Here is a 25,576-nt window from a genome sequence, read left to right on the forward strand (position 1 = left end):
CACGAGTGTGTTAGATGCTCAAAGTTTTGGAGGAAAAAACAACTGTCAAACTTGCAATGAAGTACAGCCGCAGAACAGAAACTTCTGCACAGATCACTGCATAGCAGGATTATAATGATGGTGAACTTGGTTTGTCTGGAACTACAAGTAGCCTCCAGAAGAGTTTTTCAACTTATGCAGACCTTTTAATAGTGAAGTTGCAAGAACAATTTTCTCCTATGTTTTCAATTTGTACTCTTTGTCTGAACTGAAAAGCCTATGGCCTTTACTTATTTCGTCCTCACTCTCCTTGTACCACCTCCTTGTTAATGACAGTATCAGCATTATTTTGGGACTAAACCTGTGGTTTCTTTATGGTCTGCACTGGCAGCAGTGAACTACGGATCTTGATGGGACAGATTTATTTGCACAACAAGCACCCTTAGCTTCACTGAAGATAACCAAGGGATTATGTGACCTGCAGGACCAAGTATTTAAAATGTAGATTTGTATTTTCAATACTAGACACAGAACATTTGTGTTCATAGACAGATTTGGACGTAAAAATCCATGAACAGACAAAAATGCCAAATGTTCAGCTATCCAACTTACAAGTAAGTTTGACCCATGCCCTCTCTAATACTTTCTGGCAGTCGTCGCCCCCAATAACAATACATATAAAATACATTCTAGGCATTTACACGTGTGCTAGACATCTTACATTAATGTTTTTTAATCTAATGCTGCCAGGTTAAAGTATTACTATACAAAATGCTTTGGTGAAAGAACTGCCTTTTTATTATAGAGAGATAGGTTGAGCGATGGAAATGGATCCAAATATTACATGTTCATGAGAAGCGACTCAAGATTCACCCCCTTCCCCTCTCTAATTCTGAGGAAAGAGCGACTTTAATAGCGACTCTGTCCTTCAAGGCACTCTGCAGCACACAAGAGGCTGCCTTGGGTCTGCCACTTAATTTAAAAGGCTGTTGCTGAAACCTTTCAATATACTTGTTTTTTCAGTTCACCCCTTGTTTGTGCCTACCCTTTACTTAGTGAAAGATATCAAAAAGACTGCAGGAAAGCCAGGGAGCAGGAGGAGGAGGGAACGATCCTGTTTTAAACAGTGCCAAGCAGAGTCGTGCAAGTTAACATTTAACGCTCAAATCATTAAGCCAGCAGCGCACACAGCTTCAGGGTCAGATGGCTGCTGTCAGATGGTAATAGCAGTAATACCCCCCTGCAGAGACCCTGCACCTCCAAACTTAGAAAGCAGAAGAAGCCACCGTGCACAGTAACACACACACGGGGAAAAGAGAGAAGGAAGAGAAAGGAAAGAGAAGAAAGATTCAGCTTCAAGACGGCAGGTGGCAAAACAGGATTTTGCACATGGGTTTGTTAGCTTACTTTCTGGTTTTCCTCTGTACCCAGATTAAAAGGGCTCTGATGGCTTTCCGCTGATCCTTCACTGTAATGAACATGTTTCTCTCCACGCTAGGAGTGCTGGGGTGGGATGTGTCTGACTCTGGACCACTGGGCCCAGAGGACAGGCTGGAGGAGGAGGAGTTCCTGTTGAGGTTGCCTGTCAGCTCCTTAATCTGCAATAAAAGGCAAAACACACATTGTTCTTGTTTAACAGTGGCTGCATAGAGAACTCGGTGCTTGTTCTCATGAAAACTTTAAAGATGACAGTGACATAACTGAATTTTAAGAGGTAGTTATAGACCTGCCCAACTTGCATCGCACAGGCGTGACAGCCAGCAGCAGCCCAGCTGCCCACCCCAGGAAACAGAAAGGGCAAAGTACCAGTGCAGGCTGAACTGAGCGAACTTGCATTAAAAAGCACAGAGACAATGTCCTTGACAAAAATATTTAACTGAAATTGTTCTCTCCACAGGTCTTGCTTGATTGAAATATTTTTAGTTAGGAAATGGTGACCTGCAGCAGCACTCCTGTCCTTGGTCAGCATTGACATTTGATTCCAAATTATCAACTCTGCTGCTCTTAGGTCCCTCGTGCCCTCTGCTGCTGACACAGCAGATTCTGATCACAGCATCCCTGCCTGTGACTCCGTCTGGCCAAACTGGTGCTGTGCAGCACTGTTCAGCCTGAGGAGCTCAGCTAGGGAGAGAAACCCCAGTGCAACTTTGAGATAAATTTTTAAACTATTGCCATTTTTTAAATGAAAGAGAATGAAAAGCCTCACTGCCTTACAAGAGTTGCAGAACCCTTCCACCATCTCTCTCTGTTCATTACAATTTAGTATTATCTAGAAGGTAATTTTCAAAATACATGTAGATTATAGACCAGTTTTAATCTAAGCCTGGGGCTAAATCAATTTTCAAGCTCAAATCAGTTTTATCAATTCCAGGCCCTTCAAGATCTTTCATTTGGTCTTCGACATGAAACAAGGGGGCACAAAATCACAAAATGGAATATAGAAACCTTTAGAATTAGATTTAAGTAATGTTAAGTTTGATGGCTTTGTAACAGTAGCAATGGAAAATTACTGAGGTGCATGATACATAGAGAAAAAAATAGAGTACAGCTAGAGAACATACTGAGAATTCTCGCAAGATAAATCATTATAGTTGTGACATAGTTTAAGAAAAACAGTCTAGAAGAACAGGACACAGGGATAAGGAGTTTCTGGGAAACGCAGGTGTCCAGGATGGGCTACAGTTAAACTAACTGATAAGTAGGAGGATAGGAGGATTATTATGTCTCTGGCGCTAAGGAACCAATTAAACTGGTATGAGCATCTACTGCACATGCTTCAAAGGCTGCCAGAAGTGATGAAGATTGTTGGAAGAAGTAAACGACCCTCAGAGACCACCACCACAATTCTGTACGCATGCGGGGAACTTTCTGGAAAATTATGTAATCCATACGTAGCCTCATGAATATGTATGTATGCCCAGCGGATGGCTTGTGTGGCAGTGGGGAGACACACATTAGGAGGAGCTATCCCCCATGTCTCCCGGCGCTGCAATAAAGAATACCTGCTTGTCAGCTTGAAAACTTTGTTGGCAAGTTTGTTCCTGGAGTTTTCTCCGTATCATACATCAGTTTCAAATTTTTGCCATGTTGAGTAAGCCTCCAGAGATCAGTGATTCTACACGGAATTTCCCACCACATTGTACCAAATCTAGAAAAGGTTATTGAAAATAAACTGTGACCTGGAACCAAACCCAAGACATTGGTTCAGATCCAGGGAATCTGGAACAGAACCCTGACAAAGCGCAGGAGAGAAGGGAAAGTGGTAATCTGAAGCTCTAATTCTGGTCCAAGTGAAACAAAGGCTTAAATTGTTTCCTATTTACACCAAAATAGTTCAAATGAAGTAAAATGAAACAGCTGCAGGTATAAAATTAGGAGGCAAAAGCTCAGGTTTGACATGTTTAATTATGTTCTTTAGGATGAAAAATAAATTTGAAAAGCAGTGTTCAGCTGGAATAGATTGATATTAGGAAGATTGTTGACGCATGATTAGAGTATTCAAGTTGCATTACCTGAAAAAACAAGATTATATTCCATATTAGTCCAAGAACCAGAGAGGAATTTCCATCTGCTATTTCTGCTGCATCAATACTAACAAGCTTTACCTGTAGAAGAGATCATAAATTCAGAGCCAAATTCAAAGAAGCAAGGTAAATGCAAAAAGTGCACCCAGACTTCTGGGCATGTCCAGAACACTTCTGCCACTGACTGACCAGCCAAAAACCAATTCTGAAATCTTACGTTAGTGGTAATTTGCCCTGATCACAAACGCCCTGCTCATGGAACTCCTATCTCAAGCCCCCAGCAGAGTCTGCAGAACAAAAATGAGCCCAATTCTGCACCCTGAGAACCACAAATGCATTTCCTTCTTATAAAAATTGAACAAGATGGTGCCGCCTCCAGGGGATCCTATTCTTAAAAAGTAGAGTCACTTCTCATACAGAAATAAAGTCGTAATAAGATCTGCTTACTTCTGTTTTGCTATGCATCCCCCTTCTCCTTGCTTATCTCACCTCACATAGCTTGTCACAGAGTTCTGATTAAATCAGTTAGCAAAGGATAGAGTTGCCTAATCCAAGCAAACTCTAGACTTTCCCACACTGTGGTTTCTTTCACCTGATAACACCAGGATGTTATTCTCTTTGACAACACAGACTTGGTTTTGGCAAAGGTCATGGAGGAAGGAGGAAGCAAGGAAGCCGTCCATACTACACATGGCACCCAGACAGAGTTAAAGCCCAGCATACAGCTCATTTATCACTGAGAAATCCTGTGCATGAAGAATCACTTAGCATTGCTTTACCCTGCTGCCCTGGTTCTACAGAAGCGTCCGCTGATGAGTTCCACCCACTATGGTTTAATATCTAACCCTGAAGCTCTTGGCAACCAAGGCATTTTGGCAACACTTTCACTAATTGGCTTGGTTAAACTGAAAACAGGAAAGCAAAATAACTTTTATCTCATGGTTTGCACAACAGTTTTCAATCTTAGCAAGAAGACACCTCTAGCTGTCATGTTTCAAGGCTCAGATTTCTTGCTAGCTCCAAGGTATTTGGCATGGGAAAACCTTTAAGACCTAGTACGTCTGAATAGCAGTTTCTTCAAAATGGTGAGTGAGTGGTACTTATCATTAGACTGCTCTCAGTGTCAGCTCTGTCCTCTCACTGCTGCTTACGTTTGTCACCCAGCTCAGTAGAGATACCTGGCTACAAGATACTGGATGCCTGCCCTTAAGGAAACAAGAAATCCATAGAAAAGTAGGTGTTTTAGCACTACTAATTAAAAGGCTGCCTGTGTCTAAGGCTTCTCCTGGAGCAAGGCCTGGCCTTGCTCATTTTGGTTCTAGGTTGTCCTGTAGTGAGGTCCTGACAACCAGACATGCTCCAGCTGCAGCTCTGTAATGTGCTGATATCAACCAAGAGAAAAATATGCCATCTGCCAGTGGGACTGAGCTGCATTTGGGTAGAAAGCATCAACTGGGAAACTGTTAAGAAATATGTGAAAATGTGAAATATTTCTCAGCAGTTCTATAGCAGGACACATAGACATACACATTGAGGGGCCAGATCAGCCCCTACTGATGGAGTTTCAAAAAGGAGACTGGAATACCTGCAAGTTACTGGACAACTTCTTAACCTTTCACATCATCGCCTGGGGAAAAAGGCAAAGGAGGTTAAACCTCCCACATCCATGAGGTTGTAAGAGATCCACTAAGAACCTCACATCATGCTCATTCCCACAGAGGGTTCTCAGTGACTGTCCTGCATGACTAGCTTGGCGCCACAATCTCTGGAGCAAGAGCTAAGCTCATTGCAGGGAAGCAGCAAAGTTACATCAGTTGCTGTCGTGGCATTTCACGCAAGGCAGGGTTTTGCCCATAAGCACACACTGGATTTTTCCTCACCCATAAAGTTCAAACCCTACTGCAGTCCTTTATAGGACGTAGTCTAATAATTGTTTTCTCCTTCTGAAAGACCTAGGTATACCATATATATGAGTTGTTACATGGCTAGGATTTCTCTTGCCTCCATTGCTTCTCACATTTTTCAAGAGCAGGAATTTTTCAAAATACGAGCCACATCCACAGGGCTTTGGAATAAAGCCCTAATGGGAGAAATAATAAAGAAAGAAATAAACAAATAAAAAAGTATGAATAATTTCAAGCTACAGGCTCTCATCTTGCTTGGTCACTTACAATAGAAAGTGATGTTGCAATAATACCACACTGACTACAAAGGAAGTTGTATCCTTATAAGGTTTTGATTCCTGGAATTATACTTTTATGTCATGTTCTCAGATTTATTTTTTTCCTGCCTTTGACTCATGATCAGCTGCTGCAGGAGTTTGCCAGATAAATACATGATTTGTAATACTGTAAATATTACTGACCAAGTCATCTACCTTCAGCGGAACTGAAGCAATGCCACTAAGACCCAGTTCATAAGAATTACTTGCATTTCTTTTTAATTCCTTTTAATATCGGATTCCTGATCCTTTAATCCTGTTGAACATTTACATTATAAAATGAAGAAATAATCCTTGTTTTAGACTCTGTAGGTGTTCTCGCTGTGCATTTTTATGTGCTTTTCAGCCTTGCTGCTAAGGTAAGTCATAGTGCCTTTAAGTGGTACATTCCTCTTACATACATGCGGCACATCAGATTAATTACAATTTCAATATAATTTGCAACATACATGGAGAGAAAATATTAAGACCTTTGGATATACTCACATTACTATCCTCCAAGAACTTCAGTGCTTTGGCTATGTTGTTCAAACGAAAAATGCGATGGCTTGAAGATTTGTATTCATGCATCTAGAAAAAATAAAAGGCACACTGTTTGTAAAAACAGTAGAATTATTCACCATGTCATATGAAGCTTAGAAACTATTGACACAGAGCCAAAATAAGACTAAGGTAACCTACCTCTGTAAAATTACTGTCATCTTTGCTGATCAGTAAAGTGCTTCAACTACATGATCTGCCCTTCCTGTAGCAAAACAGGGTTAGCAACCAGCTTTCCTGCTTTCCAGATGTTATCCCTCTCTTCAACCTGCCACATTGATTATTTATGTAATCATGCCCCAACTATGTTCAGTCACAGGATCAAATTTACCTGAAAATACATAATAATGGATTTATCTTTTTTTCTTAAATTGAACTGAATTGCATGATCCTAATTAGGAAGCGTGAGCAGCTTTCACTGCAGGCACAGGCAGGTGGGAGGCAGATACCTTCACTTTGGCAGAAATGAAACAGATTTGTTGCATGCCTGTCTCCCTGCAGTTCCACTTTAGCACAGTTTCCATCACATGTGTGCAGGAACACCTAACTGCCAGTGCAACAAGTCCAGCCAGCTGACCTTACCTCCTGCCTTGCCCTCCTCCCTGACCTGCTGGGCACAGCCTCAGGTTTACCATGAGGTGTCACCCCCTTCAATTCCTTTCCAGCCTGGCTTTCAATGCAACCTCTGTGAATGCACACAAAGACAGTGAAGCTTCTACTACTGCTCCCCAAAACTGCAAGTGTATTACAAAACAAGCAGTTGTGAATGTGTGACCGCAGAGGCCATTCATGCTGCAGTATGCAGATGGCTCAGTCACTGTAGATCATCATCGTCTGAGTGCATCTGCAGTGGTGAGACAGCTGCAGAACAGGTTTCCTCTTATCCAAGTGTGATACCGACACAGAAGAGAGTACTTGCTGACAGGACTGATGGAGAAAGAAAACATTATGTTAAGTCTAGCTGGTCATTTATATTTGTACTGGGTGTTTCCACTTCTGCTATGTACAACTTTCTACAGCTCTTGCAAAGAAAGGAGGAGGGAAAAAGATTCTGGTAAGTGAAGCTTTGCTCTTCTGATATATACCCTATCAGTAAGACTAATGAAGTCTTAGCCAGGACACCAGAACTAAACGCACAACTACATCGAGCATCAGCAGACCTATTAAGCGCATATCAGGCAACACAGAAACAGAATTCATTAAAAAAAACAATACACCAAATATATCCTTTCTTGGTAACATGACTTGGGTGATCTCCAAATGGAATATGTGAGCATTAACGTATACATACCAGCTTTTGTCCTGACAGGACTTCCAGTAGTGCCATCAAGATTTTGCCATCTTGTATATCAACAAACAAGTCTTTCACCTTCAGAGGAGGCTTGCACTGTGTAGAAAATAAAAAAAAAACAACAAACAGGTAGCCTTTAAAGCAGTATTGCTTGATAAGTCACTATGATTTCAGAGAGTAAGAAGGAAAATTTTACAAGACTGAGATACTAGGAGTAAAACTTAGCCTGCAGGAAGAAAGGGCTGACTACAGAACCACAGAATGGTTAAGGTTGGAAAGGACTGTAAGATCATCTACTTCCAACCCCTAGGCCATGGGCAGGGACACCTCACACTATACCATGTTGCCCAAAGCTCCGTCCAACCTAGCCTTGAACACTGCCAGGGATGGAACCTTCACCGTGCAATCTGTTCCAGTGCCTCACCACCCTCACAGTGAAGAACTTCTTCCTTATATCGAACCTAAACTTCTCCTGTTTAAGTTTAAACCCATTATCCCTTGTCCTGTCACTACAAGCCCTGATGAAGAATCCCTCTCCGGAGCCCCTATAGCCCCCCTTCAGATACTGGAAGGCTGCTATGAGGTCTCCACGCAGCCTTCTCTTCTCCAGGCTGAACAGCCCCAACTTTATCAGCCTGTCTTCATATGGGAGGTGCTCTGTTCTTCGTATCAGTGGCAATTCTGGCCTAGGAATGTCAGAGTTAGAACTGAGGTACAGTATTCATGTAATTGAGATAAGACGAAGACTTATTCCAGATTTCCCATAACAGAGTCTCACCCTAAATAGTCTGCCTAGGAAGTGACCACCCAAGGGTTGGGTGCTGATCCCTCAAACTACAACAAGTCCAGAAGAAGCAAATCCCACTTTATGTTGAAATAAGCCTGCAATCCACAATGTCTCCTCTGTAAGGTTTCTGGTGGTGTCATTCTGTTTCCTACTATTTTCATTTCCGTTGCTGCCCATTTCTTTTCCTACTTTAAATAGCAGCTTCTTCTATTGCGCCTCTCTCTTCTCAGCAGACTCCTCCGAAGGGAACTATCTCCTCACTTCACTGAGGTGTCTGATGATGTGTGTGCTATGAGGCACACAGCCAAGTCAGCTCAGCCCTTAGGAGCAGTCCCAACTGCAGCAATTATGCTCTTTTCAGGTGTCACTCACTTACATATCCCTAAAGAGCACAATCTTTTCATCTCTGGTTGGGCAATGCACTACTGTTCAATTAAGCACTGCTTCTGGAAAACTGGACAATACGTTTTTGTTACTAGCCTTTAATCTAGCCAAGAGTACTAAGTAATGATCCATACTGAAAGAAAGCAAAGTATCCTTCATTTAAAAATCAAATAACCTATCTGAAAGCCTCAAACCCAAACCTTTTTTATCCTTTCAGTACTTAAGAGCAACCAGAACTCAGAAGATGCAGTCTACTCCTAATTATCCCATGACCAGCAGAGCCATCAAAGGATGACCCAAATGGGACTGTCTACTCCAAAAGAGGACACAGCACACCATAAGTTTCCTGAAAAAGTACAAGAAGAAGAAGACTTCACTGCTGTTTTTAAAATAAACAAGCCACTCTGAAAGAAGTGCTCCTTTGAGGATAAAGGTCACCTTCCTCAGTGGGTGTCCTCAGAGAATCATCTGTAATTAGAGAGAGCTTTAGCAAAGCTTTGGTTATTTACACGGGTATGTTTACTATGCCACTTCCAGGAAAAACATTTAATATAGGGGCAGACTTTTGCTTTTTCTTCAGAGAAGCACTTTTCTTGGTTGAATCCAGAGAAAACAGTTCACCTGCCCACTCAGATTCTAAGACTTCACATGTTTGGCAAGGCAGAATTAACAGCACCCTATAGCCTTTTAAGGATCTGATTCCTTCTGTAAATCAAAGACCTTTTCCACAGTCACATATTTGACAACCTTTTCTGACAACTTCCAAAATTACTGTTAGTATAAAGCCCTAGATCCTGATTCAAAAAGGCATCATGTAACACCGCCTTTGTTCTGAGAGACCTCTGGGAGCACCTGCTAGTCAAAACATTTCCTACTAGTCTTATTCCGACTTTCCAGTGAGGATCCCTTTACTTCTTCAGCAAGACTCAGTTGCAGAACAGAGAACTTAAGCAGCTATGTATGTGATGGCTTTCTTCTAGAACTCGTTTACTTTACTATGTCTGAAATGCAATCACTTCCCAAGAACTACAGGAGCTAAACTGAGAGTCAGCTTGTAGCCCAAACTCGTTCCCAGTCTGTACTTTATGGAATTCAGACACAGATACTAGAAGCACTGTGAATTTCAAACTCCAGTTCAAGTTAAGACTTCTTCTAGATTAGGAAGCTGGTCTGATTCCTTGATCCTGCACTAAGCATTACTTCTCTCTCAGGAATATTACATATGTTTTCTTATCTCTTTCCATCCTCAACAGCAGGAAAATCGTTCTCCAAGTGGCAGACTACTCAGGAGAGTTATCACTACTATCAATAAGAAAAGTAAATTAGGTTTAATAGCCATATGAGGGTGTGATTAAGAAACAATCACATCTTAAAAATATGATGTCCAAAAATTAGCTCTCTAGTGGAAGTGGATACATAAAGATCCCATCATACAGCCCTCCTCCCCTCATGACTGACAAGTAATGAATGGCTCCCATCTGCAGCTCTGGGATGAAGCCAGGTTCTGAAAAACATAGGCCATGATGACTCCAATGTTTGAACTTCCAGTCCATGGAAGAACACAATCACCTCAGAGCAAACTCAGCCACATTTGACTTTATGTGAGTATGTTCTGTGGGAAAATTCTAGCCTCATGACAACATTAAACTCGGGCTTAAATGCACCTGAGGTGAACTAAAGCCAGCCAAGCATTTGTTGTACCTCAAAAGCAATTTTTTTTTAACCAGAAATATGCTTCCCGTCATTCTCCTCCAAACATCCCCATATGCACAGAAGTCAAATTTGTTTCCAAATTTAAACTACTTTAAAAGACATGGCCTGCAATACATCTATGGTTTGGTCCTTGTATCCCAATATCAAGGCTGTTTGTCAGTCTTACCTTTCCCAAATGTAGGTTTATCCATCTGGTAAAGGTCCTCTTCTGTACATTTTCCCGTTCCACTAGAAATACCAGAAACAAAAAAAAAAAAAACCAGCACTTTATTTTCCTGAAGAGGAAAACCTTGTAGGAAATTTCAAAAACTGATGCACAAAGAAGTCAGAATTCATGAGAGCCCTGTGAATAAAATAAATATATTCCAAATCAGGAAATATAAGGTTGAGCTATGGTGTTTTATAAAATTTCTTTGCCCAGACAGGAGCTGTGCACTTGTAGATGCATTCTAAAGGATGTAGGAAGAAATCTCTCTTCAGTTTCACAATCTTCACTGCAGCTTTTGGGAGGTGAATATTTACATGTCGTGCACAGCTCCCCAGTGATGTTAGCCTCTGAGCAGGCAGCTTGACCCTTCTATGTCCATTTATAGGATTATTGCTTTGATGCCTCATGCCAATCAGGCTGCCATGGATTCCAGTGTACTTACTTGTATGCACAAGGAACAGGACCACATTAGCCACACAACAATTTTGTCTTCATTCTTATGAATGGAAAAACCTCATCAAATCTCATCTTCACAGTCTCCTAATGTGGTGGTTTAAAACCAGTCAGGCAGCTCATTCACTCACTCACCCCCTTCTTGCCCTCCCCCTACTCCCGGAGGGACGGAGAGGAGAATCAAAAAGAATGCAACTCCCACGGGTTGAGATAAGAACAGTTTAGTAACTAAGGTATAACACAAATCACTACTGCTACCACCAATGATAATAATGATAAAGGAAATAACAAGGGAAGAGAATACGACATCTCACCACCAGCCAACCAATAACTCGCCCCCCCCAGCCCAACCAAGCACCGACTGATACCTAGTCCTACCCAGCAGTGAACTAGTCCTTCCAGGTAACTCTCAGTTACATCCTGGGCATGATGTGCTGTGGTATGGAATACCTCTTTGGCTGGTTGGGGCAGGTGTCCTGTCTCTGCTTCCTCCCGGCTTTCCCTCCTCCCTGGCAGAGCATGAGGCTCACAAAGTCCTTGGCCAGACTAAAACATCAATGTTATCAGCTCTGTTCCCAGGCTGAAAGTCAAAACACAGTGCTGCACCAGCTACTAAGAAGGAGAAAAATGACTGCTACTGCTGAACCCAGGACACCTAACTAGTGCATTTAAAATCAAAATTCCAAGTCCCTACATTGAAGGATCATTTTACTTATATTGCAGTAAGAGGAGGAGTGCTTGCTCCTTGCCAGAAGTGCTACAGGCTAGGTGCTGTACAAACAGCTCTTGAAGAGTTTTTAATCACATCTGCGATTTCCTGAATCCATTTCCATAGTGAACTACAGCAAAAGTGTAAGGGGAATCATATTACTGACCAACATTCATTTACCTTCTAATATAAAAAAGTAAACCATATATCTAATATAAATGAAGTAAACTGACAAAGTAATATTTCATTGTGGAGACAATTATTCTCAAGTGGTTCTCAAATTTCACTTGAATTAAGGAAATCTGACAATTTCTGAACAAAAACTACTAAAACTAGTTATATGCTGTATTTCAATTTACTCAAAGAGCGTATCAAATACATTTTAGAATCATTTTGTGTTTCTTCAGCCCTACAAAAATAGCTAACCTATCTACTGGGAAATCACTTTCTGTAAAAGTCTGGTTTGTTTTTATTGGTCAGACTAATTATAGATTAAGTAGTAGCTTATGTAAATCACATTTTCATATTGTTCCTTTTGATCATTTTAACTTAAGGGTCAGCAGTCTCTAATCATATGTATAATTGCTTTCCTTATTTTGATGCCTTGGAAGACAGCTTTCAGCATGAATCACATCTGTCACTGATGGCTGTTCAGGCCTTTTAAGTCCTCTTACTCCTGTAAAACCTAATTTTATGTGAGAATGGTTAAAAAAAGTCATTACCATTTAAATGCTTTCGAAAACATGGAAAATGCCAAACTAATTATTGCTGCTGGCTTTTAAGATATCTTAGAAAAATGTGCACAGATTTGAAACAGCTCTCTACAAATGAAACTGTAAGTTATATTAGAGTTCCAGAATATCTCTAAAAACCCCACAGCATTTACCACCTACAAATCTCAAAGTACAATAAACTTAAGAGATGTGTCGTATCTTTCCTGGGCTTCCCTTCCTTCAACACCTTGACCCCAGAATTGGCTTTCCAAGCACTCACACGTCCACAGCTATGTGTCACCTAGGGTGTAACTTCCACAACTGATCTGTTAAAATTAACTTTTGAGGGTGGGTGGAGGTTAATGTTAAGCCAAATCTGTTCCCAGATATACTTCTTTTTGTTCAGATGCATGTTTTGGTGAAAAGGGGAAGACAGAACAGGCGTAGCAGTGGCAGGCAAGAGGGACACCTCTTAAGCATGTCTGAAAATACTCAGGAATTCTCAGGTGGGCAGCACCATGCTTCAGGGAGGATGGGGGACCTTATCAAATGGGCTGGATATACAGAATCCCAGTGTTGACCAGAATCAAAGAGGAAACACAGAAGGTACACTGAAGCAAAATGAATGTTTTCTGATTTCATCAGCACCTTGGCTTTTTGGTTTTCAGTCAAATTTTTCACCAGTCACTTCGGCAACCTTCATTTTCACGGTAAATAAGGATAAAAAAGAGAGCTGTGTTTATTTACAGATCATCCATGAAACTGAGCACACACTGGCTCCTAATTCTGCTGCAGAAATTCTATCATGGATGCAAATTAGAGCTCCACATATGCCTCAAAAGATGGGTGAGCCAAACTGGTATTACTGCTTCAGGAAGCTCAAACACCAAAAAAAAAAAAAGAAAATAAAAAAAATCCCTAAAAGGCTCATTCAGGAAAGAACTTGCACATATACACAGGTTTCTGACACCAACCAGTGATCCTTCCTACAGCAAGCAGCCTCTTTCAAGTAAGAATGATGACTCCAGAACAGACACTATTTGATTCTGTAATAATCCAAAGCAATAGTAACTGGATGGGCAAAAGGAAAGAGAAGGAAATGTGTTTATAAAATCCCTAAAGCAGACAAACACCTAATGCAGGCCATATGCTCAATGGTAGAGTTAATGGGAAAAGTTCAGCACAGGTATTTACTGACATGCCTGTCCTGGGTTCAGCCTTTAACTTATTCTTCTTCAGTTTTGTGGACCTCCCAGTTTCAGTACAGCCCCTCTTCTCCACAACCTTTTCATTTGAGACGATTGTAGAGACTATATGAACTTTATGCAGTTCTTATAAATTAAATGTAATCTTTTTTTCTCCTTCGCATTTTTATACTATTGTATAAAAATGAAGAAAATCGTTCAAGTCTAAAGTTCCTATGCCTATGTATATAGTTTACTGAAACTGCACTGTGTTTACTGGGCAGCTAGAGAGCAATAACACCATTATAAAATAATAATTACACACACCATATGGCTGGCCTGCACACAAATCGTATGCTGGAAAAGAAGGATGTCTGCTGTGAGGGTTGGATTCAAAGATGTAATCCTGGAAGGTAGAAAACAGTTAGGAACTGCCATTTTGGTTGAGCTCAACTCAGACCTTGACAAAAGAGAAAAATTACGAAGAGAAATTCTGACCACCACACAGAAGCTGGGTCTTCCATACTCTTGCAATAAGCTCAGCTGCAACACGCTTTTACAGTAGGGTCTTAGATGTTGTAAAGGAACAGCTTTATATCGAAGTACACAGGTAAGGCACTGACAGGCATTTGCTGCATTAATTTAGAAGGGAAGGAACCCCTAGAGAAGCAAAAGGTGTACTGGTAGGATGATGAGCTTATTGTATAACCCACACAGTTCTCTGCCCACAACTGTGACCTAAAAGCAGAATTTGGCAGAATTTGGCTCAGCCACAGTATCTACAGCCTAGTCAGTTTGCAAAGAAATATTTACAAAGATATATATTCTGGTTTGTCAAATTTTATGGCAAAGGCGACTCATTTGTTATAGAGTAAAACTAAGCTAGTTCAAAAACCACTTGGGTAAATTCAAGGTTAAGTCATTAATGGACAACAGAGCTCTGGTGCTTTCCTCAGTGGCACTATTTCCTTCCCCACCAGCCTAGAAATTCCTCAGGCATTTACTGATAATACCATTTCCTCCTTCTTCAGATCTCCTGTAAGGTCACTACTGTTGCAATACCTAGAAGAAGCCAATCCCCTAACAGCATTTACATTCAACAGCAAATTAGAGATAGCAAATATTGATTTACTTTTACATACTATTTATTCTGTTGTTGCAGAACCAGTTATGAATACTCCTCTGAGACACATCACCATGAGGCTGGGCACATCAAGTAACTATTAAATGTAGAAGCTGATGTGAGTGGAATACTTGTCAGCGTGTAATTACGTAGCTTCAGAAAACTGCTTGATTTCCATGTATGTATATTACAGAAGTTCACTTGAATTCATTTCCAAAGCTCTTAGCATTTCATCCAGGATATCATCATCAGATGCCATTAAAACCTTCACAACAGGCCAAGCTGGCTTTTAGACCCACTTGCAACTTACCTTGAAGACATCTTACTAACTACTGGTTTTATAACACACACAAAAGCCAGCTTGTTTCTCCTGCAAGTTATAACCTCTATAGATGCAAGATACACCTGTCATTAACATTGAGCAAGTTTTAAAGACAGGAATGGTGGTGTTGGCAACCTAACTGTGAAATAGGATGTTTTGACTGCCCTTGGCTTCAGAGGCAGAAACTTGCCAGGAGAATCATCATATATCCACTTCATCAGTAACCAAAGGCTACCATAAGACCAGCTTATAATGTGTATGGCTCCAGAGGTATCCAAGCATCTGCCAAAGTCATAGATCAGAAGAAAATGGCACTTCTTATTACATAAAAAAATATATATGGGAAACTGTACGATATTTAAATACTAGAACCTAACTCCAAAATGAAACATGGTTCAGACATTTGTCTTGGGAAATGCAAATCCCTCTCCTTTCACCTTCCTCACCCCAAAACTGTGGTGCACACAGCCAAGCAACGGATCAGTCTTCAAAGAATACACATTGAACAGTCTACTTGTGAACAACTCAAACTCAGGCTACTAAATAAAACGAGAACTGGATTTTAAACTGGGCTTCATGCTGTTCCTACAATGTGACTCAGCCCAAGTATTTCTGATTGCTACTCATCATACTATCAAGTCTGAATAGTGTTTTCTCTGCAAACTTTATGTTCATGAAGGAAGCCGGAGTGACAGCTTTGAAAATGGTTTTACCTGAAATTGCTCATTTGCTCCAAGCTTGTGCTACTGTGTCTCAAACACTGAAGAGTATGTTTCCAGACATGCTGTTTTTACAGATCATGACAAGGCTCTCCCAGCAATACCATTAGATAAAGAGAACGTTTATTATTTTTTATATTTTTTTTTTTATTAATGCATTTTTACATAGACTCAGACCTATGGCCTTGAGTAGCCAAGCTAAGCCAAGTGTCAAAAAAGAGGCTGGTATTGGACTACTATCTGCCTCACTGAGCTTCTGTATATAGTACAGCTGAGACACATGAATCCTAGCACCTTCTACCTTGTTTTTTTGCGCATATAGATGCAAGTAATTGTATATGCAACAAGCCATGCCATTACTTACAACAGTCAGGCATTAGGTACAGGAGGGTGATAGTAGGCACAGAATACTGACAGCTGTAAGGAAGCACAGATCCTTGTCTACAAGACCTTTCACTGTTCAAACACAACACATGGGACAAAGTTCAGATGCAAAGACAAAAGACAGGGCACATGTAAGCAACACATCTGACATGGGAAGGGTGATTAGAGATGAGCAAAAAAAAATAGGGGTGGTAAGAAAGGGAGACTGGGGTTGGGGTAGTAACTGACAGCAAAATAAACGGAGAGTTTAAGATTAAATGTGCAAAGTAGGGTAGTGTTTCATCTCAACACAGACTTACATTAAATAAATTGAACTATGAACCCTCAGAAACTTAATTTCTATTATGTAGTTTCACAAGAGGCTGAAAAGATAGCTCACAACATAAGGTAACATGTAGGAAAAGACTTCCTCTCAAGTGTATTAGAAGGCAGGTGCTTAGTAGGTCGAGAGAGGTCCTCCTTCCCCTCTACTCTGCCCTGGTCAGACCCCATCTGGAATATTGTGTCCAGTTCTGGGCCCCTCAGTTCAAGAAGGACAGGGAGCTGCTGGAGAGAGTCCAGCGCAGGGCAACTAAGATGATTAAGGGAGTGGAGCATCTCCCTTATGAGGAAAGACTGAGGAAGCTGGGTCTCTATAGTTTGGAGAAGAGGAGACTGAGGGGTGACCTTATTAGTGTATATAAATATATAAAGGGGGAGTGTCACGAGGATGGAGCCAGGCTCTACTCAGTGGCAAACAATGATAGGACAAGGGGTAATGGGTACAAACTGGAACACAAGAGGTTCCACTTAAACTTGAGAAGAAACTTCTTCTCAGTGAGGGTGACGGAGCACTGGAACAGGCTGCCCAGGGAGGTTATGGAGTCTCCTTCCCTGAAGACATTCAAAACCCGCCTGGACACATTCCTGTGTAACATTATCTAGGTGTTCCTGCTCCAGCAGGGGGATTGGACTAGATGATCTTTTGAGGTCCCTTCCAATCTCTAGCATACTGTGTGATACTGTGTATATGGTGCAGTCCAGTTACACTGCTCAGTCAGTAACTCAGTACTTACAAGAAAATCTCCATATTTGTAGGAGTGTGAATTTTAAAGGCATAATCAAAGTGTAGGGAATAATTTTTTCCAGATTGCCCATAAAATACATTTGGGAATACATATGGGAATTGTGTATTTTCCCTCAAAACAGCTTAGAAGATTAATACACATTTTCTTTTTCAGCTATACAGGGGTTGAAGGCTTTGTTGTGTACCATATGCCAATTTTATGTAATTTGGAGCACATGAAATATTAAAACTTAAAAACCCTGGTTTTCTAAAGGAAACATTAACTACACTATATAACATGAGACTGCTCTCAAGTTACCTCCCATGAAATGGGGCCTCTAAGCCTTCCAGATGAAGTTGTTAAGTGAATTGTTTGTTGAAACTGACCCATTTATTAGGGTCATTATTAAATTCCTATGGCAGGTGTTGAAAGCTTGAAGCTTTTTCATTCTATCAAAGTTGCAGAGGCTGAATCTTACTGGCTCAAAGTTCTTTAAAATTCAAGTTGGTGCTGCAGAACACAAACATTGCAGGATCAGGAGCATTACATTTCCATTTAGCTGCAGCTAAACAGGTTTCCTTTGGAATTCAGGGTCTGGTTATAGCAAAATATTTACTGCTGTAATCGGTATATTAGGATTATATACACCAAACAAATATTGCAGGATGAACATGAGGTTTCTGAAAAACTCTTCATGCTTTAATCCTCACAATGTCTGAGACAGATGTTCCTCTTACCAATGTATCAGAAAGATGAATTTACTTGTAAATTCTACAGAGCTCTGGAAGAGAAATCCTACATAAAATATTACTATTAGAGATGATCAAAATAGCTTCCAATGAGAGGGATTTATTTTTCCCCCTTGAAAACTAATTTGGTAGTGGCAGATGGTAGATTTCCCTCCTGTACCCTTCAATCACAAAGCAAACATATTTGTTCTCATTACTTTTTATACACATGGAAAATGTTATTGAACAGATTAACAAAATTTCTCATTTACATACCAGGAATGTTCTTATGAAACTAAATTTGATAATGTTAAAAAAAAGAAATACAATTTTGTTCTGAATACTTTGAATGAAACAAACATCCAGTGTCTACTGGAAAGGTTACTGGATCCAGCAAAGCAGTAATTAGGGTAAATTAAATGGGTTTGGAATTCATCTAACAAGTGATTTCAGTGTTGACCCAGAAAGGGGTTTTCAGACTGTGCACACTACCTCTTGTGGTATATTCCATGCTGTGCAAGGAAAATACCTCCTTCCATACGTGAAAATAAACAGGATTTCCTATTACCAGCAATGGCCACTAGGAGCAATGCATATTTACAATGTCTTAGTTTTTTGTTGCTCCTAGCCCAGGGTTCAATGTGTTCCAGTGCTGTTTGCTGCTCCTACAGATGGTTCACCTCCTGGGACTGCTGATGTTTCTTGGGGGCATTTAGGCCCCCAGTTCTGCACTGGGCAAAACATCCAACCCTTGCCATTGCTGGACTCTGCTTCAAATGCTTAAGTTTAACTTCAGCCTCTCCTTGCACCTTTTCTATCAACGTGACTTTACTCTTTTCACTTGCTTAAAAATAAAATTAGGAGTGCCCTTCTAAACCTAACAAATTTATAGCCACTGCATTTCAACAAGTACCAACTGGCCCCATCTTCTTGTTAGTTAGAAGAATGGCTCTTGAATCAAGTTCACATCAGCATGGTTATACTAGCATTAGCACAACCCTTTCCTTCCCAAATGGAGAATGCACCCTATCTATACCAATATCTGCACCAGAGTCTACATATCACTCCTAACTGAAGATCTCAGTGCTCAAATAAGAATAGAACAACATCTTCCAGAAGCCATCCTACCTCAACCAAGTAAAGGCAAGTGACAAAGTCCAGTCTGTTTCATCTCCACTACTCGGCATTTACCCTTATTTGTTGTGGCAAACCTAGAAGGCCTAGACTGTGAAAAATTCCTTATTGTTTGTGGCTTTTTCCTGCCAAAGAGCAAAAAAAAAAAAGTCCTTTTAGCTGGTTAATTTTGCTAAGACATCAAAAGCTGAAATTCAGTAGGATATTCTGCTTTACATCAGTTCTGACAACAGTGCTAAAGCCTGAATAATTTGAGATGAGCAAAGAAGCCCAACAAAACCCACACTATGTGTCAGGATTATTTCTTGACATGCAGAGTCAGATGAGAACTAGCATGTGCACAGAGTCCCACTGCTTGCTATATTCAGCAGTTAATAGGTTGGTGGTTAACTGCACTTTTATGCATGTGAAACCATTGCAACTGAATCTGTGAGTAGAAGGAAGAAAACACAGGTGCAGGAGAGCAGCAACACATTCACTTCCAACAGAAGTCATGGGCAACTTCATGAGCATCTTTACGGGAGTCAGTCTTTAACACAAAATTTGAACTCTCGCAATTAGTAGCCAGGACCTTCAAAGAACTACTGGGTGGTACAGAAGGGCTGAGGAGACAACTGCCAGAGACATATAGTTTTCTTTACCTGTGGGAAACTTGTACTTGTAAGACAGTAGTTTTGTTTTCTACAATCAAGTAAGGAAAGGCAATCACAAATGTGTAACACAGAATTACCTTGCAGAAGCCATGAAATCACAAAGAATTGCCTGTTGGGGTGTCTGTGGCTTCTGCATTTCTCCCTTCTACTTCCCCTATTATCCCCAAACAACTTGGGGACACTACCTAGTCAGTACATTATCCAAACCAAGAAATGCTTCTGAACACCACAAGCCAGCACTAGAAGATGTTAAGAAGTAAAAATTAATTATATATGTGCAGTACTTCAAAAACAGAATTAAAACCCAAAAACAGTAACCCACTGCATGGACCACCAAAACCTTCTGGTTTGCTCAAGAAAGGGAGTCACCTCAGATGGCTCTCCCTAGTGAAAAATCACAGTGTTCTGTCTCTCTCCCACTTATCCATCCCTTTGATGTCTCTTATAAAAGGCATTAAGCAGCACAGATGAAATGGAGTGAGGAGCATGGTAGTCAAGATGAACATTAGAAACATACAGAAATACGTACAACTCTAAGAGCAAAAAACTGGAGAGATTTTTTGAGATTAACATTAACTAGCACAAATCCTGTGGCTTTGGAGGAATAAGCTTTGTCTCTTGTGAGCCAGACACGTGATCTGAGGTAGAGAGCATGAGACCGTTCTTGGAGGGATGGAGAGGAATATAAAACCAAACCCACAACCTAAGACACTGGAGCTACACTGTAAGGTGCTGTGCCACAGAGCAAGGCAATTGCCATTTAAAAACAGATGAAGGCAGAGTGTAAGCTGCCTAAATTAGATTAAAATGGCTAAAAAGTGGAAACTACAGTCCTTTTTAAGATGCAAGAACCTAGCAGTGACCAGTAGATATCCTTGAGGAGTTGTCATTTGTCTTAAATGACCTTCTAGTAGGTATGCTTCAAGAGAGTCACACCTACATTTCTAAGAAAAGGGTAGCTGCCACAGAATAGTACAGGCAGATAGTACAGGCAGATCAAGGATGGCAAGCTTCTGAGTGCTCAGCTAAGTCACTCAGGTAGCCTCCCCCATGAGACTCTGACCCTAACTCTGCTCCCCAGTAACCCTAACACAGTCTTCGTGGGCAGCACAGCAGAAAGCCTGGTCCCCTCTGCATGTTGGTGAGCACTGCTTTAGGTAGTACAGGAAACCATAAGTCTTGGACCAGGCTTGGACTGAGGCCTGCTGTAAGACTCAGGATCCCAGTTCTTTCTAAGAAGCTCCTAGAATGCGGCAATGCAGCCCTCAAAGTGACTGACTGAAGGTCTTGATGCAGCTCCACATTTTTATCTGTATGCCTGAAGGCATATTTCAGCTAATCTGCCAGCATGAAAACCCAAGGAAACATGTAGACAGGTTATCTCGTTCACAGACATTTCAGAACATTTTATGGCATTAAACCAATGCCATGAAAAGAACAGAGCACCATAAGCTGTAAACACCGTATGCATCTTCAACACTGACATTCTCATGCCTCTTCAATGTGGCCTTAAATAGTTCACCTGTAACCTCCAGCACAACCACCACCTTTCTGCTTCTCTATTTTTTTGCAACTCTCTTCCAAAATTCAAACAAGAACATGACAGGAACCATGAAAACTCACCCTTTATCCTTCATGGCCCACATTGAATATCCACCCAGAAGAAAAAGCAAACATGAAAGAATTTGGACTAAAGTGCAAAGCAAGTATTTGTGTTATTTATGGACATTTCCAAAAACAAAAGTTAGCAGAGGCATTCCTCATGTACATTACTCACAACAAACTTCTTTCACTCAAAAATCCATTACTACATAGCTATATCCTGTGTTTGCACTGTACCTTCAACCCGATGAGCTCTGTGATCCTTATGATCAGACTTTCACATCCTTGGGAACAAGACATAGCACTGTCTCCTGTTACAAAGGAAAAAATAGGAGCACCAAGAACTTCAACGACTAATCATAATGCAAACAAGCCCTTCTTTTAATACACTCAATGGTGTTCACATGGCATTGCATCTTTCCAAAAGACAAGGGTTTCCTTAAAAAAACAAAACCCTTATGGAAAGAACAGGCATTTTGTTGCTTTGAACTGTGCTCAACATGCATAACGATCCCTCCTGAGATGGATTTAAGTGATATACTTCAAACTGGGACGTAAGCCATTTTATTTGCAATGTTAGCTTGTATTCAGAAGAACAGTAATCAGACATTGCAGGAAAGGTGGACCTTCAAATGTCATAGTCCATAGCACAAAAGGAATAAAAGCACTTTGGAAAGAGAAGGACCTTTTGTCAGAGGTTCTGCTTTCTACAGCCCTTTGAAACAGTTCCCTACTTTTATTTTTTTTTAATGCCAATTAAAATGATTTTTTCCAAGCTTCCTGGTGCTTTTGGCCACTCCCCAAGACTATTAGGGAGATGAAGACAAGGAACCGTTCAGCCACTGCAGCCTGCTTGGTGGTACTTCAAAGCTGCACCACGCAGAAGCATGCTTTCACATACCCTTTAACCCAGTACAGCTTCACATTGCCACTAAGAACCTTAGCAAACAGTTTGTCAGCACAAGAGAAGGCACCAAACAGCGCTTTGGCAGCGGAGCTGGCCAACAGTGTGCATCAGCCCTTGGCCTGAGAGCACTTGTAAGTGTAAACACCATCACATTAGCTCACTCTCCCCCCTGCATTGCTCTTGCATTGCCTTGCATCTCTCACCTCAAGCCTGAATGACAGGATTCTGATTAGTGTGTGTTCCTTGCATTTTTTTTTCCATTTCCCACATCAAATCATGAATGTTATGCAATGGGAATAATGCAGAACATGAGGACTGACAGCATTCCTACTGCCGTAGGAGTCAGAAGAGGCCTAATCAGTCAGCTCCTGTTCTGTCTCTTTTTCTCCCTCTGACAGGCACACCTGCCAGTTTCAGCACAGAGGACTGCTGCTATGTGCTGGATATGGTTAATAGGTGATATAACAACATTCTTTAGGCCTGCAGGTACTTATGGAGCTGGAATGTGCATGCTCTCTAACAAAAAAAAAAAAAAATCACTATTTGACCTCCATTTTTCTTCATCTGTATGATGTGAGATGGATGAGCAATGGAACAGGACAGTGAGGACACCGCTGCTTTGGGACTACACATTCCAATTCCCTACAGCAACTCAGCTAACAATCCAGTAAAATAGGAAAAGACACTGAAAGCACCAGGAAAGCCGCATGCAACACACCCTCTGATGTCAGCAACACCTTAACAACACTGAGATCACCTGAGCCAGGACAAGCATGGATATTGAATTTGGGAGACAGAGGATGATGAGATGTTCTCTTTACTAATGCCATGTCTATGCTTAGACCTACACAAAGCTGGTTTAGTACTATTTGGATAAAATGCGCATAAGAGTCTTATTAAAACCCCATTAAAACACAGAGCTGTATTACAGCCATGTCAGAGCCATTCCATCTTCTCATGGTGCTTTAAGCTGAGAAGCTTTTGCGGATGGTCAAGGTCCTGTGCAGCAATCAGTGCCTTGCTCACACCATTCAGCAACTGCTTAGAGAGCCTGGTTTTAAGGTGAGAAGTTTAACTCTTGTGAACAGTTTCTACTCTTTACAGGTGTATGAAATTACCTAAGGCAAATCAAACTCTTCAAGAACATGAGACCTGACTGACTCATATGTTTTGAGAGCATGAGTCCATGGATACCCAAAGTCTGTCATTTTGGGGTTATGGAAAGACATTATTAAGTATTCCAAGGACTCTGGCAATGTCTGAAGTGTACATGGCAATGAACCTCATCACAGCACTCACAGCACACTGGGTACAAGCAAAGTCAGACCAAAGAATTGAGTAATCATGACTAAAACATGATCACATGGTCAGTTCCCCTCAGGATTAGAAACACAATGAATTCTTCATAGAGAGAGAACAAAAAAAGGAATGCAATTACCTGATTGTAGCCTCTTGCATGGTAGCAGGGAAACAATAAGTCTTTAAGTAAAAGATGCTACTTCGAAACTAAGCTATCAATAAAAAAAACGTAAAAGGACTCTCAAAGCCAAACGGCATTTAGACCTGGCTACAACATATTGTTAGGAAGGTCATGGATACCAGTGTATGACCTCTATTAAAAAAGTACTTTGTAGAAGATGGTGAGGAGACGGCTCCAAGTCTTAGATGTCTAAAGGAATCCCTTTCATACCTTAGGCAAATTTCCACGATCTCTGTGCTTCTCATCTTTAAGAGTGGAATCATTCACGCTTTGAAAGGATCTTGAAATTAAACCTACAAATACTGACTGCAAAGGCAGATACTTTGGTGACAACTACACAGTCAGGCCCAAATGTTTAGAAAATAAGCAATTCATGACATGATTTTCGTGATTCATCTAACAATATCACAACTCCTGATGAACAACATAGAATCATAGAATCACAGAATGGTTAGGGCTGGAAAAGACCTTAAGATCATCTAGTTCCAGCCCCCCTGCCATGGGAAGGGATGCCTTACCCTGGACTATGTCACCAAGGCTCTGTACAACCTGGCCTTGAACACTGCCAGGGATGGAGCACTTATCACATCTTTGCGCAGTCCATTCCACTGCCTCACCACCCTCACAGTGAAGAACTTCTTCCTTATATTGAACCTGAACTTCCCCTGTTTAAGTTTAAACTCATTGCCCCTTGTCCTATCACTACAGTCCCTAATGAAGAGTCCCTCTCCAGCATCCCTATAGGCCCCCTACAGATACTGGAAGGCTGCTATGAGGTCTCCACGCAGCCTTCTCTTCTCCAGGCTGAACAGCCCCAACTTTATCAGCCTGTCTTTATATGGGAGGTGCTCTACACAGTGAAAAAAAGGAATGCCAATAAGAATGCCACACAACAGTGTGCCACCCTTATGCTAGTTTTGTTTGCACTTGTATTAAGCTCAACCCCAGGGCAGTAAAGTTGCAAAGACAGAAGCACCTTTTACCTACTAACCCTACCATGCTAAAAGTGACCAAGGAGAAAAAGTTACAAGTGAACTTCATCAGCAGACCATTCAAGGATTGCTTTTTCTGAGCTCAAGATCAGAGCATCCCGACACGTAGGAAGTCAAGGAAGAGGGCCAGGAGACCTGCGTGGCTAAATAGGGAATTGCTGGGTATGCTCAAGTGGAAGAGGAGAGTTTACAGGTCATGGAAGGAGGGGCTGGCCACTTGGGAGGAATATAAGGCTGCTCCTAGAGGATGTAGGAAGGCAGCTAGGAGGACTAAGGCATCCTTAGAATTAAACCTGGCGAGAAGGGTCAAGGACAGCAAAAAGAGCTTTTTCAAATACATGGCAGATAAAACTAACACCAGAGGCAGTGTAGGCTCACTGATGAACGGGATGGGTGCCCTGGTGACAGAAGATGCAGAGATGGCAGAGTTACTGAATGCCTTCTTTGTCTCTGTCTACTCTGCTGCAGGCAGTCCTGAAGAGCCCTGTACCCTGGAGACCTTAGATGAAGTCAGGTCGACGGAGCGGTTTGCCTTAGTCGATGAGGAATGGGTTAGAAACCAGTTGAGCTATCTGGACATCCATAAATCCATGGGTCCAGGTGGGATGCACCCGCGGGTGCTGAGGGAACTGGCGGAAGTCATTGCTAGACCACTCTCCATCATCTTTACCAAGTCTTGGGAAACTGGAGAGGTGCCTGAGGACTGGAGGAAAGCAAATGTCACTCCAGTCTTCAAAAAGGGCAAGAAGGAGGACCCGGGTAACTATAGACCGGTCAGCC

At 41.3% G+C, this 25,576-nt stretch overlaps 1 protein-coding gene across 2 annotated transcripts in view; it reads right to left on the minus strand.

Annotated features, from left to right (window-relative positions):
• Nucleotides 1–25,576, minus strand: part of CLMN (calmin) — an 84,637-nt gene that overhangs the window by 14,365 nt on the left and 44,696 nt on the right. For both annotated transcript variants that reach the window (XM_062619884.1, XM_062619883.1), the window contains exons 2-6: nucleotides 10,606–10,667; nucleotides 7,556–7,651; nucleotides 6,211–6,294; nucleotides 3,492–3,584; nucleotides 1,387–1,577 (exon numbers count right to left, since the gene is read on the minus strand). In XM_062619884.1, coding sequence (XP_062475868.1) covers nucleotides 1,387–1,577; nucleotides 3,492–3,584; nucleotides 6,211–6,294; nucleotides 7,556–7,651; nucleotides 10,606–10,667 — 526 coding nt within the window. The remainder of the gene's footprint in view (nucleotides 1–1,386; nucleotides 1,578–3,491; nucleotides 3,585–6,210; nucleotides 6,295–7,555; nucleotides 7,652–10,605; nucleotides 10,668–25,576) is intronic.

This window comes from Pezoporus occidentalis, unplaced genomic scaffold (genome assembly GCF_034315485.1).
Source record: "Pezoporus occidentalis ecotype Australia unplaced genomic scaffold, CSIRO_AGI_Poc_V1 ctg215, whole genome shotgun sequence".
Taxonomy (NCBI): Eukaryota; Metazoa; Chordata; class Aves; order Psittaciformes; family Psittacidae; genus Pezoporus; species Pezoporus occidentalis.